The following is a 20,496-nucleotide window of genomic DNA, read 5'->3' on the forward strand; positions in this document are numbered from 1 at the left end:
AAGAAGATGTGGTACATATATACAGTGGAATATTACTCAGCCAAAAGAAAAAATGAAATATTGCCATTTGCAGCAACATGGATGGATCTAGAGATTATCATACTAAATGAAATCAGACAAATATTATATGATATCACTTATATGTAGAATCTAAAAAAATACAAATTAATCTATATACAAAACAGATTCACAGACATAGAAAACAAACTTATGGTTACCAATGGGGAAAGGGGGAAGTAATAAATTAGAGGAGTATGGGATTAGCAAATACAAGCTACTATACATAATGGCACCCCACTCCAGTACTCTTGCCTGGAAAATCCCATGGATGGAGGAGCCTGGTAGGCTGCAGTCCATAGGGTCGCTAGGAGTCAGAGACAACTGAGCGACTTCACTTTCACTTTTCACTTTCATGCATTGGAGAAGGAAATGGCAACCCACTCCAGTATTCTTGCCTGGAGAATCCCAGGGACGGGGGAGCCTGGTGGGCTGCCGTCTATGGGGTCGCACAGAGTCAGACACAACTGAAGCGACTTAGTAGCAGCAGCAGCAGCAAGGATTTATTGGGCAACATTGGGAACTATATTCAATGCCTTGTAATAATCTATAATGAAAAATAATCTAAAAACTATATCTGAAACACTTTGCTGTATGTCTGAAACTAACACAATAAGTTAACTATACTTCAGTTAAAAAAGCCTGGATTCCCTTCAAATACTGCAAACTCCCCATCATCTCCTTTGGCCATTTGGGGGTTTTAGGCATACAGTCGCCTGGAAACACACACAGTCCTGGGTGTTTGGCTTTGGAGCCAGTTGCATACTTGCAGGGAATTCTTTGGTACAGGAGGCAAATGCTAAGCCACATGTAAAGGAAGGAGGTGATGGTAATATACTTAATACTCTGTTGCAGAAAGACCCAACATGACTATTTAAATTTCTTAAGCAAATGAACCACAGTGGGAGTTATCTGTTTTATTTCAAAATTTTTTTCCCCCAAAAGATTCTTTTAAAAACAAGGATGTATATGTGCATTTCCCCCCGCCCCCGAGGAGAAACTAAGCATTTTACTGGATTCTCAAAGGCACCCTGAAAGATTAAGGTTACTGCTTGGTGTGAGTAAATAGAATTTGGCTTTCAAACGCAAAGCTTCTACTTTGATAATTTGTTTCCTTACAGAAAAGATCACATCTGAGCCTCTTTGCACTCTCTGCACCTTGTAAAGCAGTACCCAGCTCACCAATCCATAGGGGTTCACTTGGACAAAGCGCACTGGTAGGGAAAGCAAGGCTCACCTGAAAATCATCACTATCCAGGGCCGGCATCTCTTGGCGCAATTGCCACTTGCCTTACCTGTCATGGATGTGCTCATTGGCAGCAGTTAATAGAAAGACTGTATCACTGTCTGAAAGGGTGGTAATTCTTAATATATTTGTATACTTTGAAATGTCCATATTCTTTTCCATATGCAGCTACTATCACAGTTAACTTATTTGCATGGTACTTAAATTGGTAACGATTTTACAGTAGATTCTTAAGAACTTCTATGGGATACATATGTCTTCCAGGGAGTGGGACTTCTGTGATGAGAAAACTGAAGCCTCGTTTCTCTCAGGCAGAAGTTCTGTTTCCTTATTCCTTCCCTTAAATGATTAAAAAAAAAAAAAAGAGCAGAAGTCCTGTGAGATCCCAGAGATTCAAGTTTTAAAGCCGCAAAATAACCCAAGCAGGTCCTTAACAGCAGGAGACTTAACAAAGCTCACACGGTTTGGGTTGGGCTATCACCTGACCACTACAACGTTAAAGAAAAAAAAATTATTTTTCTTTTTTTAAAGTGACAGCTTACCTCACTGGCTTAGCAAATATTTTTCCCTATTATAGTTTGTTTGGAGAAGAACGTAACTTGGAAGCCTTCTTTATTCTTAGCTCTTCCTCCCGCCCCCGACTGTACCATTAAATCCTAGCAAACAGGGTGACTAAAAACGATAGGGAATATACCAGTAATTACCCCAAATTCCCCCCATTTTATGCATGCCAGCGCTTGTTACTTTTAAAAGTTGATGGTAATAATCAGTTCAGGGCTGATCTCTCCTTGCAAGGTCACAGGCTGAGCATGCATTACACTTCTGACTTTCGCTCAGGGGGTGAGGTAAACAACAGGACTATAAATATCTGAGTTTCTCTCTGTGGCTTTGTGGAGCCGCCCAGCTGAGCAAAGAGAAAGGAAGCAAGCTGGTCCGAAGGGGTTGTGTAAGTAGGAACTTTGTGTTTTCCAAACTTGATTCTTTGAGAGTTTGGTAAATGATTTGATTTTCGGGTCTTGATAAAATGTTTTTGTCCTTAGAAGAGATTTGAAAAAAAGAGATGGGTAAAGAAAATAAAGAACACAAGAGTCTGAACACAAAGTGTGGTGGGGACATTATCAGTTCTAGCTGATTTTTGCCCTGCCTTCTGCACAGTGGAGGATAAAGATAGGGGCAGAGGAGGCTGGAGAAGTGGAATACTTTTCCTCTGCAAAAAGTTGTGTTGTTATATAGGCAATACTGTGTGTTCAAGCTTAAGTATTTCCCACTGAAATGCAAAGTGAGAGCTCTAATGACAAAACAGCTGGTGGGTTTGAGGAGCAGAGACTGAGATCTGGTCTGTGTAGAGGGTGCTGTAGAAATGTCCAGGGATATTGTGAACAATTTCAAGGTAAAAAAAGAGAAAGCAGGTTTGGTTCACTGTGGAGAATAGTCATTCTTGAAAGAGTTAAAACCCATGTCAAAATCAGTGGTTATTGGTGCTTTTAGGAGAATGAGAAGGGGACCCTCAGAAGTGGGTCTGAGGATGCAGGGTAGGGGAAGAGGGTGGAAAATGTTTCTGCATATTTTGCCTTTAAATGGGGAATTTTAAACAAATATAGGTCTGTTTGTGGTCAAGAATCCAGGCTTGTGATTGTAAAGTGATGAGATTAGTGAAATTCACAACTACATTTTAATTGTTACTGCATTAAGTGAAGTTTCTCAATAGTGTCCGACTCTTTGTGACCCCACGGACTGTACCTGCCAGGCTCCTCCGTCCATGGGATTTTCCAGGCAAGATTACTGGAGTGGGTTGCCATTTCCTTCTCCAGGAGATCTTCCCAAGATTGAAGGGATTGAACCCAGGTCTCCTGCATTGCAGGCAGGCTCTTTACCATCTGAGCCACAAGACCTTTCAGTAAATCTAATTTTACTTATCCTCATTATTTTATGTAGTTGTCTGACAGCTGCAATCAATCAAAAGTTTATGTAAAAAGTGATTTTAAGAAAACAAAGTTAACAGCTTCTTGATTATAGTGATGGGAAAATCTGGAAGTGTGAACTCTGTAATCCACTACCCTCTGCCAATGGCTTTAGTTATTTTTTCATCAAAAAACTGAGTGAAATAACCTTTTCATTTATATTCACTCTTCAGCCAGTTGGAATGCTGTGCAGAGTGAGGGTGCCAGGTGCCGAGTTTATGCTGAAGGGTCTGTAACTACTGAATTTATATTCTATAAAGTGGGGAAAATCTAGTCATTCTAGTAAGAAACAAAAAAAGCCTGAATAATTTTGATGTTTTCTTTGTCATTTTAGGGCATAAAAAACTCAATCCCCTCTGTCCTAACCTAGAGGGGTGGGGTGGAGGAAAGAGAGGGAGGCTTAAGAGGGAGGGGGTATATTGTACATACAGCTGATTCATGCTGTTGTATGTGATGGAAAGCACAAAAACGAACATAACATTGTAAAGCAGTTATACTGCAAATAAATAAATAAATTAAAACCCCGAAATTCTGGCTACTGTAGTTACTAAAGGTGACCTATCTGAAAAGAGTCAATATATTGCTGTAGGTAAGAGGTCATGTGTTGGAATCGGTAGAACTGGTTTGAATTCAGTTTCCCTGTGACTTAGTACCTGTGTGGGACTTGGGCAAGCTGCCTAAACTCACACTTAGCCAGTTTTCTCAGCTGCAAAAAGAGATAATGGTCATATAGTTGTAATCAGGTTTTTAAAAGTTCTATCCACAGCTACTAGTGCAATAGAGCCCATATCAGTCCAATTTTAGCTTCTCTGCTCCCCTCTTAACTCTGGGCTCACTCTACGTAATTTATCATTAGCTGCCTCCTCTCCCCCAACCACCCCGTCCCCAAAGTACTTTTACTTTTTTATCATAGATCAGTGTCTAAACATGTGCCGACTTCCTAGTTCTGGAATTTTGCCTTGATCTGTCTCCCACCGACCTTCATATCAAAATAAGCACGCTTATCTTGATGACCTGATTCACTTGGTGTGTCTGAAATTAAAAATTAAATGTATGGATTTTTCTTTCTCTGCTGAATATGTTCTTTTTTCCACCACCTATCTACAGTTCATGTGTTTTATTTGTACCTCTCTGCAGAGAGCTCTGGCCCTTGTTTTGGGGATATTTCTCATCATGTTATTTAACTTCCCTACTCAGAGGGGTCATTTTTTTTTACCCAAGAACATGCCATCTAGTCACAGAAACTTCCTGAAAGTAGTGGTAGCCAATAAGTAGACTCATAAGAGTGTAGATTTCAGTGAATCTTAAGTGGTACAAGGCCCAGTGATTTGTAGTATTTCTTCTTGGCCAGGTGTCTTATCATTGGTCCGTATTGGTCTTGGCTATAATAGCAATATTTTGGCTGGCAATAACATCTGAATCTCATGTTGGCAGACTTCCCTCACTGCCACCTCCTTTCTTCCTAAGTTCTCTTCCCATGATGTCTTTTCATTTCTATGCAGAATTCCCTATGTACCCTTCCTGTGCTTAGACTGGTAGAGAAAAGAAAGAAGCAGTCAGAACTTGTGTCTCAAAAATCAAATCATGTCTACAGAATGTTACTTGGCTGTAGAGGCCATATTCTCAGAATTTCCCTAGACATGTATTTTCTCCTGGACATATATCTTCTACTAGAGAAGCACTGGACTGCCTGTTCAGGCTAATCTTCATAGCAGGCTTATTCAAGTATCTCGCTAAGCCAGATAGTTGAGAGGTGCTTAGGCAGCTTCCCTGACTCAGGCTGATCTTTCCCCTTTACAGGGAGATTTGGTGCTAAGATGCCCAATACAAAGAACCCAACAACACAGAGACAGAATCCACTGGCTAGATATTTGTAGAAAGTAGAATTATACCTGCTGGTTTATAGAGATTCCTTGTTACAACTGTGAAGATGACAGAAAGGTTTTCTCTTTTACAGGACAACCCCAGCCATGTGGAGAGGCCTGGGGCTGGCTCTGGCTCTCTGCCTCCTCCTAACCGGAGGGACAGAGAGCCAGGGCCAAAGCTCCTATTGTAAGCAACCTCCACCCTGGAGCATAAAGGATCAAGACCCTATGCTGAACTCCTACGGTTCAGTGACTGTGGTTGCTCTTCTTCAAGCCAGCTGATACCTGTGCATTCTGCAGGCATCTAGGTAAGGTAGTCTTTCTGTGGTCTACAATTTCTTAAGGGGATAGCTATTCAATAGATAACATGCATGAAACAATAAAAATAGAAAAGATATATTTACTAAATTGCATTAAAAAAAAACTATATTTGTTGGCCTAGAACATGTTAGAAGAGAGAAGACTAGGGGGATGTTTACAGTGGCTTTCCTGGAGCTATGTAATTTTTTTTTTCTTTTTGTGTACCTATATTTTGTAGTAGCCTACTAAATATTACTTGTGTAAGGAAAATGTTTTAAATTGTACTCCTGCAAATGGATTAGTTATTTCAATAAAGGAAGTAGATATGAGAGCTTTGCCAGAGTAGAACAAACACTATACTTGCCACCAAAGGTCTTGAGTCATGTAATGAATTTATAAATATATATATTTGTTGGGTTATTTGCCAAATACTTATTGGGTACAATTTCTCTGTAACTGGGAGATGGATTAAAAAGATACACACTTCATAGGATTCCTTTGAGGACCATATGGACTGTTTGTGCAAGCACTTGGCGTATAGTTTTTACTGAGTATAAAGAGTTCAATAAATAATTAGAAAAATACAAGTTTTAGTTTTTTAAAAAAATATAAAAAAGAGGTCTGAGTAAGTAAAAAATAACAAAAGAGTTTCATGTAGGAAAATAGAGGAGAAAGGGAGAAGTCACTAATTATTCCTTTTTTTGTATTTTTTCCAAATATGTTAGATTGGAGGACCTGCGAGTAAAACTGGAGAAAGAAGGATATTCTAACATCTCCTATGTTGTTGTTAATCATCAAGGAATCTCTTCTCGATTAAAATATGTGCATCTTAAAAATAAGGTTTCAGAACATATTCCTGTTTACCAACAAGAAGAAAACCAACCAGATGTCTGGACTCTCTTAAATGGAAACAAAGATGACTTCCTCATATATGACAGGTGTGTCCCCACCTTTATACACACGTGCATGCACACCCACCCCCACATTACAGTATACCTGCTTCATAGTTAAGGTAATAAGTGATTTAAAACAAGACATCTGCTTTCATCTTGTTACCAAATACTCAAAGTGAGTCCATTAGAATGTTTGGTTTTGCCAGATGACTTCCTTTTACACAAAAGAATTCACCACTCCAATAGGGAAATAAGGAAAATTGACTATACTTTCTTCCCTCTGTACATTAGCATTCTGATTAAATAAAAAGAAAAATCAATTTGTACCTTTCGTACAATTCTCACTTAAAAATGTTGCAGACGAATAACTGTACTTTGCAGACTACTGGCTTATCTCTAAAATTACTATTAATACATTTTAAGGTTATATATCTGCATTTCTTAACTATAAAGTATGTTAATCATTTAGGCATAATCTGTATGAATCTGCTTTTGATTCCATGAATGAATAAAATGTTTGAATTATGAAAGAACTTCAATGCATACATTATTTGCTATCATCATTTCTAGTTGGTGCTGGTTTGTTTGTTTTTTGGCTCTTCAGGGATGGTAAGCCAGACTCTGCCTAGGTCTGAGACCTACTTGGTCTTACTCTAAGTATTTTTAATATTACATGTTATTCTTTCAGGACTGCGAGCTTCTAATTTAATCTGTTGCAAAGTTTAACCTTTTGATATTCATATAAAATTGTATATACAGGATAAAATGGGGGCAAGAAGGACATTTAAACTCCACCGTTTCTGAAAATGCCAAGTGTATTTCCATTTCTTTCATTGTGCTGAAATTTTTGCTGTATCAGATTCTTATTTAAATCAGTGGGCTACTGGCCAAGACTTGAGGATCTTTCTCATTATGCTGTGATTTCTTATTGTGTGGAATTTGTGTTGCCTTAGCAGTTATGAAAAGATCATGTGATTTGCAGACCTGATTTATGAGGTCAGTGGTTTGAACTTTGATAGAATTTATGAGCCAATTACAAAATTGTATTTGACCAAATCAAAATAACCACATAGTTTTGACTTATTTATTGTGACATATATCTATTTCATTTTTCACAATGCTAGTATCGGACTCACTGTAGTCTTTTTTTTTTTTTCTTTGAAACTTTTTATTTTGTATTGGGGTACAGCTGATTAACAATGTTGTGGTAGTTACAGGTGAACGGTGAAGGGACTCAGCCATACATACACATGTATCTATTCTTCCCCAAGCTCCCCTCCCATTCAGGCTGCACATAACATTGAGCAGAGTTCCACGTGCTATACAGTAGCTCCTTGCTGGTTATCCACTTTATGGCAGTGTGTACATGTCCATCCCAAACTCCTTTACTATCCCTCCCACCTGGCAACCATATCAGACTCACTATAGTCTTTTCATGACCTGACCTGGTATGCAGTGCCAGGAAGCTTGAGATCCCCTTCAGGGAAATTTACTAAAGTTATGAAAGGGTCTTATAACAGTTATAAGACCATTAAACCTACAGTCTCATGCCAGATGGTGCATGAGTAGGATCATGACACTGAAAATATTGTTCACTTCAGTTTAGTCACTCAGTTGTGTTCAACTCTTTGTGACAGTTCTTTGCATCAGGTGGCCAAAGTATTGGAGCTTCAGCATCAGTCCTTCCAATGAATATTCAGGACTGATTTCCTTTAGGATTGACTGGTTTGATCTTACAGTCCAAGGGACTCTCAAGAGTCTTCTCCAACACCACAGTTCAAAAGTATCAATTCTTCGGCGCTCAGCTTTCTTTATAGTCCAACTCTCACATTTTGACTAGACAGACCTTTGTCAGCAAAGTAATGTCTCTGCTTTTTAATATGCTGTCTAGGTTGGTCATAACTTTTCTTCCAAGGAGCAAGCATCTTTGAATTTCATGGCTGCAGTCACCATCTGCAGTGATTCTGGCGCCTCCCAAAATAGCGTCTGTCACTGTTTCATTGTTCCCTCATCTATTTGCCATGAAGTGATGGGACCAGATGCCATGATCTTAGTTTTTTTGAATATTGAGTTTTAAGCCAAAGTATTGTAATGGCTATTATATTTTTCAGATGTGGCCGCCTTGTATATCATCTTGGTTTGCCTTATTCCTTCCTAACTTTCACATATGTAGAAGATTCCATTAAGACTGTTTACTGTGAAGATAAATGTGGAAACTGCTCTCTCAAGGTATTTTTCTCAATTATTTTTCTTTGAAGAGGAAATCTTTAAAGAGCTATCTAAGTTAGTGTTTCATGACTAATTAGCTAAATCAGCATTTCTTTTGATATACTAGAAATAAACTACAATAGTCATTTTTATAATTACCTACACTTCCTGTTATGTAACATACACTTTAAAACATCTTTTCAAGATTCATATTGCTTTTATCTAGGAGGAGTTTAGAGAACAAAAATCAATGCAGCAACGTATTATAATTACCACCAAATGATACTGCATGACTTTAAGTGCTTAAAGAATTCAGCCAACATAAAATACACTATTGCAATATTATGAATGTGCTCATGTAAGTACATAGTGATAGCAAAGATTATCCATGGCATTACCTGAAGTGGAACAGGCCCAGATAACTACTTAATTCACCAAGAATGTAAGACTGTCAGCTTTTCTGTGACGCTGTTACACAATGCACTTGGAATTACTGATACTTTTTAAAAAATCATTTTATTTTTAAAATTAATAACTTTATTTATTTTTTACTTCTTCACAACCACTAGAATATTTATTCCTTGTTATGAGAAACACTATATGTATGTATGATTTATAAAAAAGATACTTAGAGAATTGATTTTAACTTATATTAACTAAACTTCTTATGTTAAATAAACTTCTTTTCCTCTCAGATTGAGAAGGAAAATAACTCCAAACAATGTTTCCTTGACAGAGCCAAGTTGGCAAAATTTGAACTCAGGTTCAAAAATAATTTAAAATTTTTATTTATGAGCTCTGCTTCCTTTAGATTTTTCCCAACTCTAAAGAAAGCCATTCACATTCTAATGACTCACTTAAGTTAATAAGAAAACCAACAGTTTAATTAATTTAGTTGTGTCATTCTTCACATTTTAATCTGCATAATACTGTGAGGGTTATTTTACTGCTTTTACAGATGAGACTGAAGTAAAGCAAGTAAAGTACTAACTCAGTGTCTAACTTATATTCAGTGCCTGATGAATGTTAGCTATGTTGATTCCTATTTTGGGATTTGTTTCAGTATTTTGAAATTTGGAAAATGCCTAGTAATTATAAATAGTAATAGTAATTATAAATATTAGCAGAGTTAATTTTATTGGCTCTTTTGAGTTATCAGAGGAATTAGTTTGTTTCAGAAAATAATATTATATTCAATGCTTTGTTGACACTGGTGTGAAAGGTTCCGTTTGGTAAACTGATTTTAGGATTTGATAGTTGTTTGATTTTACTGCAGTCGATCTAAGTTCTTTTAACCAGTTAGTTTAGTTTTGCTTCTGCAGATATAAATATAGTGGTTTTATTCTTCCTCAGAATTCTTAAAAATTTAGGAAATGCTTTTAATAAGGAAAGGAAAATTTGAATTCTGCTGTTGATTTAACTAGTATAGAAGCTTAATTGTTAAAGCTTTAACTTACATTTTTAAAAATCTATTTTCAAAACATTTACATTGATTTATTTGCAAAATGTTTGAAGATTCTTTAGTTAAATGCAAACTTTGTACAAGAAGCACTTTATAATTAGGTATGGATGGGAACCAAATTTAATAAAAAGTCTAGGCGTTGAGGCTGAGATAAATTTTTTTTTCTCTTATTAATATGATGCTGGAAACACAAAACCAGTTCAAATCTAATTAAGCAGTTTGACTTTCATATATGTTAACTCCAGAATTCATTTTTTCATGCATTCTTGCTAAATCTATAAATTTGTTAAATGATTTATAAAATGTATTCCAGGCACTGGAAGATGAAGACGTCTGTAAAAATGTATTTCTGGCTACCAAGGAGAAAACAGCTGAGGCTTCACAGCGACATCACCACCCCCACCCCCACTCCCACCCCCACCCCCACCCCCATCCCCATCCCCACCCCCACCCCCATCCCCATCATGGGCATCAGCTTCATGAAAATGCTCATCTTTCAGAGTCTCCAAAACCAGACACACCAGATACCCCTGAGAATCCCCCTCCTTCAGGTCTTCATCACCACCACCACAGGCACAAGGGTCCCCAAAGACAGGGTCACTCAGATAACTGTGATACACCAGTAGGAAGTGAAAGTTTACAACCTTCTCTTCCACAAAAGAAGCTCTGACGAAAGAGATGCATAAATCAGTTACTCTGACAGTTTCCCAAAGATTCAGAATCTGCTTTGAGTAGCTGCTGTTGCCACTGTCGACATCTGGTATTTGAAAAAACAGGGTCTGCAATCACCTGACAGTGTACAGAAAAGCTCCCCTCTTTGTGTAGCTGACAGGGCCTTTTGGCGGAGGAGAATGTCATTGAATCTTGACAGTGACGTTTGCCTCCAGCTGCCTGACAGGCAGCAGGTCAGCAGCTCAACCCCACAGAAGCCAGCACCAAGTGAAGCTGAAAAAATAAGGCCAAAATGTGAAAATGACCTTCAAATTAAATATATGAAATTGGATATATTCCCCAAGTCAATCTACACAATTGCATTTCCAGCATTTGTATAAGGTACCTAATTAACAGTGATCCAAAAATAGGAATTGGATTTGTGCAAACATGGAGAAATTGACTTCCATAAAATTTAAGTCAAAGAAATTTTGACCCAAACCATATTTTTATTCAGCTGAGAGGTGGTTGCAGCGTTTGGTTAGCATGTCTTTCTTTTTCTTTTTCCAGTATTCTACTTGCGTTAATGAGAACAGAAACGTAAACTATAACCTAGGGGTTTCTGTTGGATGGTTGGCAACTAAGAATGGAGGAAGAACAACAAAGACATGTTCTCCACTTTCTTATTTCTCAAAACAATGTTATCTTCGTCTTTTTAATCTTAGGTTTTTAACAGATTAAACCTTTAAAGCAAGAAGTGAATTCTGTCTTTTCAGACCCAGAAATACACATGAATACTTTGCTATGATTACATTTTAGATATTCATTTATACTTTTCTATATCTAAGACTCATATCTTGATTTTTACTATCATATATGAATGAAGCCTTTATATCTTGTTTTTTTGCCAATCTTGAAAGATAGATGGGAAAAGATAAAAGAATGTTGTCTAACTCTTGATTGCTTAGAAAGTATTTCCATAGTCAATGATGGTTCAATAGGCAAACCAGGTCCTATAAACCTGAATTTTTTTTATGGTCAATACTGTTAAGCAGAAATGTAGAACAGGACTGGCAAAAATGTGGATGTTTAAATTCAATAAAAAAGTTTAAAGCTTTTTGTTTTCATTGTTGTTATTACTTAGGTAGTATGTTATATTGACAATCAAAATTAATTTTCAACTGCTTTTAAAGAAATTAAATAGCAACTAATGAATCTACTCAAAACCGTCTACGTTTAAAGCGAGGATCTTTGCCAACAAGTTTAACTTGAGAATCTTTGCTGACAGAGAGGCGTTGTTCTAAATCACGAACGGTATTACGAAGAACTGCAATCTCCTTGTCTTTTTCTTCCTGAAGATGTTGAAGTTTCTAAATGGAGCAGAACAATTTTGTTATTGCAGTTCATAAATAATACAACTAAGTATTAATACAAGGAACAACAAAACAGCAAAAACGATGCTTCTGGTTTAAGTAGAAGAAGGTATTTAAAAAGATACCATATTTTAAAAGGTCTATAATTTTGTTTATGTAGGCATTAACAGGGTAAAACTGGTGTAAGGACAAAAAACACACATTAGCACTATTTGTTGAACAAGAAGAAATATGCTATCTGAGTATCTAAACAACTTCAGAATAGTAAGTCAGCTTTAGTTCAAAATACACTGTGGAATTCCTGAGATAGTCCAAAGAGTCAAAGGACTTGTCTAATGTTTTAATTTACTACTAAGATTTACTAGTTTAAATTGAAAGTGACTTACAAAGATTATTAAAAATTTAATGTCTCATAGTGGGATAAATATATTTTCAGGAAAACTGCTAAGTATATTGTTTTAAATATAACTTTTATGGAAACACATTAAGAATTTTTTGAGCAACAATCATGGAAGAAAAACTCACGTACCCTTTTGTAGATACTGTGTGGTGAAACAGTAGAATCTGGATATGATTTTGTTTTAGTTTGAACTCTTGCTAGCTTGGCATCAAACTGAATCAAGTTTAAAAAGAAAGTTGAGAACATTCTAGTTAAATGAAACAATTGTTTCTATAAATATAATCCACTATATTCTTAGATGTATCATCTGTAGTTCAATTGTATTCACTGTATAACAGAAGATAGAAAAGTCTTCAGAACAAGGATTACCCAAACAAGATTGACCCCAGCTGCACTTTAAAATTATCTGGAAAAAATAAAAAATAAAAATAAAATTATCTGGGCAGGTTTTTTAAAGAACCGAATACCTGGATACTACCTTAGAGATTCTGGGCTGGGGTCAGGAGCATTTTTCCTCAAGACATCCATTGATTCTATCATGTAGGGTTAAGAATCTAGTTAACTAGGGTTGAGAATCTCATGAACTTAAAGGTAGATAAAAATACTTTCATGTTGCTATGAGTGTATTTTGTAAAGAAAATGTAGTGTAATCAACAGTCATGGGAAAACATTTAAATACCCTTCTATAGAAACTGTGAGGCTAAATAGTAGAATTTGGATATGATTTTACTGATTTAGTTTGAATGCTTGCTGGTTTGACATTAAGCTGTATCAGGTTAAAAAAATTCTCATGGGCCATTCTTACAGGTCATGTTTTTTTTGCAAAATCTTCAATTATTTTTCCTTCAGGTTGAGTTTATAGTGTGAACTAAGAATAAACTCAGTGAGATCGTGTTCTGGTTTGGGGAGAGAATGGATAGTTACAATGAAGATGAATAGCAAGTAAAAGTCGCTCAGTCGTGTCCGGCTCTTTGTGACCCTATAGACTGTATAGTCCATGGGATTCTCCAGGTCGGAATACTGCAGTGGGTAGTCGTTCCCTTCTCCAGGGTATCTTCCCAACCGAGGGACTGAACCCAGGTTTCCTGCATTGCAGGCAGATTCTTCACCATCTATCTTTCTACACATTTATTAGGAAAAAAATAGTTATTTATTGTAAATGAAAAACTTCCAGTTGGTTCATCAGGGTTTCACAATTACTGCTGAGAAGAGAGTAACGTTAAGGATTAGAAACACTCTCCCTACTGCTAGAACAGTAGTCCTTTTGGCTGCATTGACTCAGCTGTCAAATGTAGGTAATCTTTGAGCTGTCTCTGCAGGCAGAGGAGATAGGACCCTCTGTGGAAATCAGCACCTTTTGAACGACTGGAGTCCCACCGTGAGGCCAAGTGCTGAAAGGCAGTGTAACAGCTGTGCAGGGTTTGAGCACTGCATGCTATGGATGAAGAATAAGCATGTGTGAAACTGTCTCACAGGCTTGTTTCTAATCCTGAAATTTATCTCACTGTGATGACAAAGAATGGCCTAGTCTAAGGGATGCATCCTCAAATTCAGCAGAGCCTTAAACACTTACCTCTAGCTGTAGTTTGATCATTTCATTTTGTTTTTCCCTTTCTTGAGTTCTTAACTTTGCATTTAACTCGGAAATTTCCAACTCCTTTTTCTCTATCAGTTCTTTATTCTTTTCTTCGCTTAATTTGACTGAATAAAAAAAATTCACCGTAACATTTCAAAAATCTTAGAAGATTACTTTTTTGTATTTTAAAAAATGACAAGAAAGTACAATTTATTAATAAAAATGTATTTTAGAAACTGTTTATGTGCAGGGTAGCTTTTATATATTTTTAACAAGTCCCTTAAAAATGATTGAAACAAAAGGGCTGCCCATTGAATGCTTTTGAATAAGTAAACTAATTTGTACTCTTAAATATCTAGAGAATAATGTTCTCTGAATGCCTGGAGAATAGGAGATTTATTGGTTAAAGAGACACACAAAGCCTGGGTTCCTATGTATAGAGGGCTTCACATCACAGGATGACTAGAGCTATACCAGCTTGTTCTGGCTCCCTCACTATTTCCCTTCATAGGCATTTTTGTCCAGTAAATTTCTGAGTTTCTACTCCCATCTCGGTGGTTCCTTGGAGGATCTGAATCAGCACAAGAAACAGTTAGGATGGGCACTTACCACTTTGTGAGGAAGAGGACGCCATCATCAGTGGTATGTGGAGGACTGGGAGTTCCTAGTACACCACAGGGGTCTGATTACTCAAGATTTTGTTGTTGTTGTTTAGTCGTTAAGTTATGTCCAAATCTTTTGTGACCCTGTGGAGTGTAGCCTGCTAGGCTCCTCTGTCCATGGGATTTCCCAGGCAAGAATACTTGAGTTAGGTAGCCATCTCCTTCTCCAGAGGATCATCCCAGCCTAGGGACTGAACCCACCTCTCCTGCATTGGTAGGCGGATTCTTTACCACTGAGCCACCAGGGAAGCCCACTGAAGGTTTTATCAGCAGTTATCTGGGAAAATGTCCTGGTGGAGGTGAATGCCTTGTAGGTATAATAGTTCAGACATTTGAAAGATGAGAAACAAAGCCCACAAAGACAGGAGAGTTATTTATCGCTAAATTAAATTGACTTCCTGTGTGTGTATGCTCAGCTGGTTCAGTTGTATCTGACTCTTTGTGACCCCATGGACCACCAGGGTCCTCTGTCTCTGGGATTCTCCAGGCAAGAATACTGGAGGTGAGTTGCTGTGCCTTCCTCTGGGGGATCTTCCCAACCCAGGGATCGAACCCACGTCTCTTACATCTACCTGCATTGGGATAATAAGAAACAGAGCTGTTAGAAGGTAAAGATTTAAAGAACAGGTGTGAGAGTCAGAGGGTCTCTTTGGAAGCCCATAGACAGGCTCTTACAAACTCTAGTGGAAGCGCAGGCACAGCTGAGCAACAGAATCTAATCATTAAAGTTGCAGAACTCCAGAGAGGTTTAAATGCTCAGCAGAAACAGGTGTGCCATGCTAAATCCTGGTTGGAAACACCTAATATCCTAAAAAATAGGACAGGGGTATCTGGATCAATGCCTATGAGGAAACTGCTTTGACAGCTCCCCTAAATGCTCAGAATTGGCAGAAGTGACCTACCTTTTCCTAGGAAGAGCTAGCCCTTAGCTTAACTGATGAAAGATGCTACAGAGGCTCTTCTCCAAAACTGCCCCAGCCTCTTCTTTTGGTGGCTAGGCTAATAACTAGGGTTAAAGCTCAGTATCACCTGGCTGGGGGAGTACCGGGGCTGGTAAGTGGGGAAAGTGAATATACCCCAAAGAGCTGCAAGAATTAGCTAGGTTGTATTGGGAAGAGCCATGTGAATACCTTTGAGAAGGCACTTTTGAGGGTGCTGGATAGAAGACGACAGAAATTAAGACTTAGGTAAGCAAGAATTAATAGACTTGAAGATACTCTTTAGGGTCAGGGGACATAATACCCTAGCAAGGACCCAGGATATGGGGCAAATTCTGTTGGAGTAGCCTTAGACCTCTAGAGAAAGCACTGGCCAAAACAGAGTGAAGTGGCAACACCTGAGATGCCCTGACAGCTAGCGAGAAAGGTATAAGGAGGCTCTCAAAAGTTGGCATGCTTGAGTAGATGTATCTTGTGAGGCAAGAAAACGCACCAAAGGATTATGTTCCTTAGGAGGACACAGAAGGCACACTATTAATCAAGCCACAGGGAATGTGCTGGTGAGAGACAAACCAGCATCACCAAGAAGTTCAACTTTCACTCTTATCTGCAAGCTAGGGCTGCCAGTAAGAGGTTATAAAGTTGGGCTCATTAATATTCATGAATGGTGTCCCCCTTCCCCCACCAAGTTATAGAAGCCAGATGATGGTGTTTAACTGCCAGAAGCCAGGAGGCCACAATTACTATAATGACCAGAAAGGTCAGAAAGCAGCCAAAGGGGTATTTTTGAGAATCATAGAGTTAGTTAACAGATGAGCAGTAAATGCTGCTTAACAAGTACAAAAGAAATAAGAATGGAGGAACAGGAGGCTGAGGGCACATGGCCCCATTAAAAATTATTTTTTGCTCAGTTCCCTAACCTGAACCAAGGTTTTGACCTAGAACCTGCTGGCTGAAAATACACAATTAGGTCCCTAGGAGGAAGAACACTTCAACAACCCCTCTTCTAGGTTTCTCCTGAGGAAGAAACGTCCATAGAAGTATGGAGAACCTGCTGCCTGAACTCCAATGGAGAAGGAGGTACGTGTAGCATAAGGAGGGAACTGTTGTGCCCATGAAAATGCATCTTTCAGATCTCCAACTTCAGGGACCGTAACTGACTCATTGCTTTTCATGACCATGTTTATGCTGAGGTCACGATTCCCAAGAGCTGCTCCTAGCCACTGACTGAACTTGGCATGGATACTAAGGCAGAGTTGTTCCTGAGAGTTGTAGAACTTGGTTGATGGGCAACTTTGGCCCAACTTTGCTGACTTTTTTCTTATAAATGTGTCACAGACTGACTTCTCCTGTCCAGCACACCTTTCTTCCTTCTCTTTTTCACATCGGTTCAACCTGTAACAGCTAACCCATCTCCCCCAGTTCCCTCCCTATCTTCACAAATGTTTTCCTTTACAAATCTCTTGAATGTCTAATTCTATCTAGGCATCTGCTTCTCAGAGAACCCAAAGAAACAGCAAAACTCTTTTCTAAAGTGGTTGTGTAATTTTACAGTCCCACTGGTAATGTATGAGAATTCCAATGCTCCATACCCTCACCAACACTTGGCACTGAGGTTTTGAGTCCATGGGGTCGCAGAGAGTCGGACATGACTGAACAACAACAGAAGGTGCAATGTGGTATCTCACTGTGGTTTTAATTTGCATTTTTCTACAAACCAATTATGTTGAATATGTTTTCATGTGTTTATTTTCATCTGTATATATTATTTGTGTCCAAGTATTTTGTTCCTTTCCTTATTGGGTTGTTTGACTTATTATTGAATTAAGAGTTCCTTATAGATTTTTGAACATAAGTTCTTTATCAGTTATGCGTTTGTAAGTATTATCTACTGGTCTGTAGCCTGTCTTTTCATTTTCTTTTGTGTTGAAGGACAGAAGTTAATAGTTTTTGATGTTCAATTTAGAATTTTTTCCTTTATTGTTTGTGCTTTGTGTTTCTTTGTAAGAAACTGTGGCTAACTCAGGGTCACAAAGATTATCTGCTATGCTTTCTTCTGGCTGTTTTATAGATATAGGTTTACATTCAGATCTATTATTCAAGTTAATTTTTGCATACGGTGTGCATCTAGGCTTGTTAAGAAACTTTTAAATACCTTTATGAAACCAGTTAACTCTCAACATTAGTTCATGAGACCTACTTTGCTAAAGGAAGAATATTTCATTCTTATTGAATATTGAATATAATTTCTTAGAGAAATTACATTTCATTCTTAGTGAATAGTGAATATAATTTCTTAGTGAAATTATATTCAATATGATGAGTATATAAATATCAAAGCTAACTTACATTTTATATTAATTTTACAATAATATTAACTATCTCACATAAATGTTAAATTCAAACTCCATGAGTCCAATTTATAAATGTAATTTATATCACATAAATATAAAGAAAGCAACAAACCTAAATTGAGATGTGTAAAGGCAGTGTTTACTCAAGAATACTGGTAATTACTGAAAAAAATTATATATGCATGTAAGTTTTTTTATGGTATCTGCAGTTCAGTCGCTCAGTCGTGTCCGACTCTCTGCGACCCCATGAATTGCAGCACGCCAGGCCTCCCTGTCCATCACCAACTCCTGGAGTTCACTCAAACTCAGGTCCATCGAGTCGGTGATGCCATCCAGCCATCTCATCCTCTGTTGTCCCCTTCTCCTCCTGCCCCTAATCCCTCCCAGCATCAGGGTCTTTTCCAATGAGTCAACTCTTTGCATCAGGTGGCCAAAGTACTGGAGTTTCAGCTTCAGCATCAGTCCTTCCAATGAACACCCAGGACTGATCTCCTTTAGAATGGACTGGATGGATCTCCTTGCAGTCCAAGGGACTCTCAAGAGTCTTCTCCAACACCACAGTTCAAAAGCATCAATTCTTCGGTGCTCAGCTTTCTTCACAGTCCAACTCTCACATCCATACATGACCACTGGAAAAACCATAGCCTTGACTAGATGGACCTTTATTGGCAAAGTAATGTCGCTGCTTTTGAATATGCTATCTAGGTTGGTCATAACTTTCCTTCCAAGGAGTAAGCGTCTTTTAATTTCATGGCTGCAGTCACCATCTGCAGTGATTTTGGAGCCCCCAAAAATAAAGTCTGACACTGTTTCCACTGTTTCCCCATCTATTTCCCATGAAGTGACAGGACTAGATGCCATGATCTTTGTTTTCTGAATGTTGAGCTTTAAGCCAACTTTTTCACTCTCCTCTTTCACTTTCATCAAGAGGCTTTTGAGTTCCTCTTCACTTTCTGCCATAAAGGTGGTGTCATCTGCATATCTGAGGTTATTGATATTTCTCCTGGCAATCTTGATTCCAGCTTGCGCTTCTTCCAGCCCAGCGTTTCTCATGATGTACCCTGCATAGAAGTTAAATAAGCAGGGTGACAATATACAGCCTTGACGTACTCCTTTTCCTATTTGGAACCAGTCTGTTGTTCCATGTCCAGTTCTAACTGGTGCTTCCTGACCTGCATACAGGTTTCTCAAGAGGCAGATCAGGTGGTCTGGTATTCCCATCTCTTTCAGAATTTTCCACAGTGACCCACACAGTCAAAGGCTTTGACATAGTCAATAAAGCAGAAATAGATGTTTTTCTGGAACTCTCTTGCTTTTTCCATGATCCAGCGGATGTTGGCACTTTGATCTCTGGTTCCTGTGCCTTTTCTAAAACCAGCTTGAACATCTGGAAGTTCATGGTTCACATACTGCTGAAGCCTGGCTTGGAGAATTTTGAGCATTACTTTACTAGCGTGTGAGATGACTGCAATTGTGCAGTAGTTTGAGCATTCTTTGGCATTGCCTTTCTTTGGGATTGGAATGAAAACTGACCTTTTCCAGTCCTGTGGCCACTGCTGAGTTTTCCAAATTTTCTGGCATATATGGTATCTTAGAATTCAGTAAATTAAAAATAAAAACTTACCTTTTTTCTGCATATCTTGATAAAGTTTTGTTTTTTCAATCTTATGTCCCTCCTCTTTGATTTTCATTTCACTCATAAGTTTGGCAATATTATTCCTATGTTCCTATAGATTAAAACATATATTCATTGTTCAATTTAAGTATGTGTTCACATCTTTTGATTAGATGAAATTTTCAAAGTTTATATTAATTTTTGATATATAATTATATCTAGAGAGGAAAGATATTGTTCGTTGTTTGAATGCTAAACTTTGAGAAGGACCAATTTCTTGTTCAAGTAGATAGATCATCTAGACACAATGATTTTTATCTTTGCCTCCTGAATTCTCATCACCATATCCATAACTTATCATAGATGCTCAAAATATTTTAAGTGTGTGCAGAAATGGCATGAACATTAAAATATTTCAAAAAAGCCAAAGTATATTGTAGAGCCAACTTTATGTATCATTTGATAGCCAGCGAGCAACTTCACTTTCACTTTTCACTTTCATGCATTGGAGAAGGAAATGGCAACCCACTCCAGTGTTCTTGCCTGGAGAAACCCAGGGACGGGGGAGCCTGGTGGGCTGCTGTCTATGGGGTCGCACAAAGTCAGACACGACTGAAGCGACTTAGCAGCAGCAGCAAACTTACCTTAACATAGGGTCAATCTCTTTGAATGTAGCCTGAATTTTCCATTTCTGACAATTATATAAACATCCCTAATTTCCAGAAGGAGGTTAAGCATTATCTATGGTAAGGGTCAGCTTTATGAGGAGGCTAAAGAAGGATGAATTTGGGATCTGAGAAGTGGTCAACAGCCTCCTGAGGTTAGTTTTATAGGTTGTTGAAGCAGAGAAGTGATTTATTATGCTCATAAGGAGAGTAGCATTTAAAAAAAGTATTTATTTTATTTTTTCGGTTGTGTTGGGTCTTCATTGTTGT

The 20,496-nt window shown here is 37.9% G+C and overlaps 2 protein-coding genes across 2 annotated transcripts in view; one reads left to right on the plus strand and one right to left on the minus strand.

Moving 5' to 3' along the window:
- Positions 1-2,092: 2,092 nt before the first annotated feature.
- Positions 2,093-11,762, plus strand: SELENOP (selenoprotein P). Its single transcript, XM_027519972.1, has 5 exons — positions 2,093-2,249; positions 5,222-5,437; positions 6,155-6,367; positions 8,434-8,551; positions 10,306-11,762. The coding sequence occupies exons 2-5, from the start codon at positions 5,235-5,237 to the stop codon at positions 10,978-10,980; spliced, it is 1,209 nt and encodes a 402-aa protein (XP_027375773.1). The 5' UTR covers positions 2,093-2,249; positions 5,222-5,234; the 3' UTR covers positions 10,981-11,762.
- The window catches only part of CCDC152 (coiled-coil domain containing 152), a 34,188-nt gene continuing 25,168 nt past the window's right edge, over positions 11,477-20,496 (minus strand). Inside the window, exons 4-7 of the mRNA XM_027519973.1 lie at positions 19,571-19,673; positions 13,990-14,117; positions 12,546-12,629; positions 11,477-12,013 (exon numbers count right to left, since the gene is read on the minus strand). Coding sequence (XP_027375774.1) covers positions 11,864-12,013; positions 12,546-12,629; positions 13,990-14,117; positions 19,571-19,673 — 465 coding nt within the window. The 3' untranslated portion in view covers positions 11,477-11,863. The remainder of the gene's footprint in view (positions 12,014-12,545; positions 12,630-13,989; positions 14,118-19,570; positions 19,674-20,496) is intronic.

Source organism: Bos indicus x Bos taurus, chromosome 20 (genome assembly GCF_003369695.1).
Source record: "Bos indicus x Bos taurus breed Angus x Brahman F1 hybrid chromosome 20, Bos_hybrid_MaternalHap_v2.0, whole genome shotgun sequence".
NCBI classification, from domain to species: Eukaryota; Metazoa; Chordata; class Mammalia; order Artiodactyla; family Bovidae; genus Bos; species Bos indicus x Bos taurus.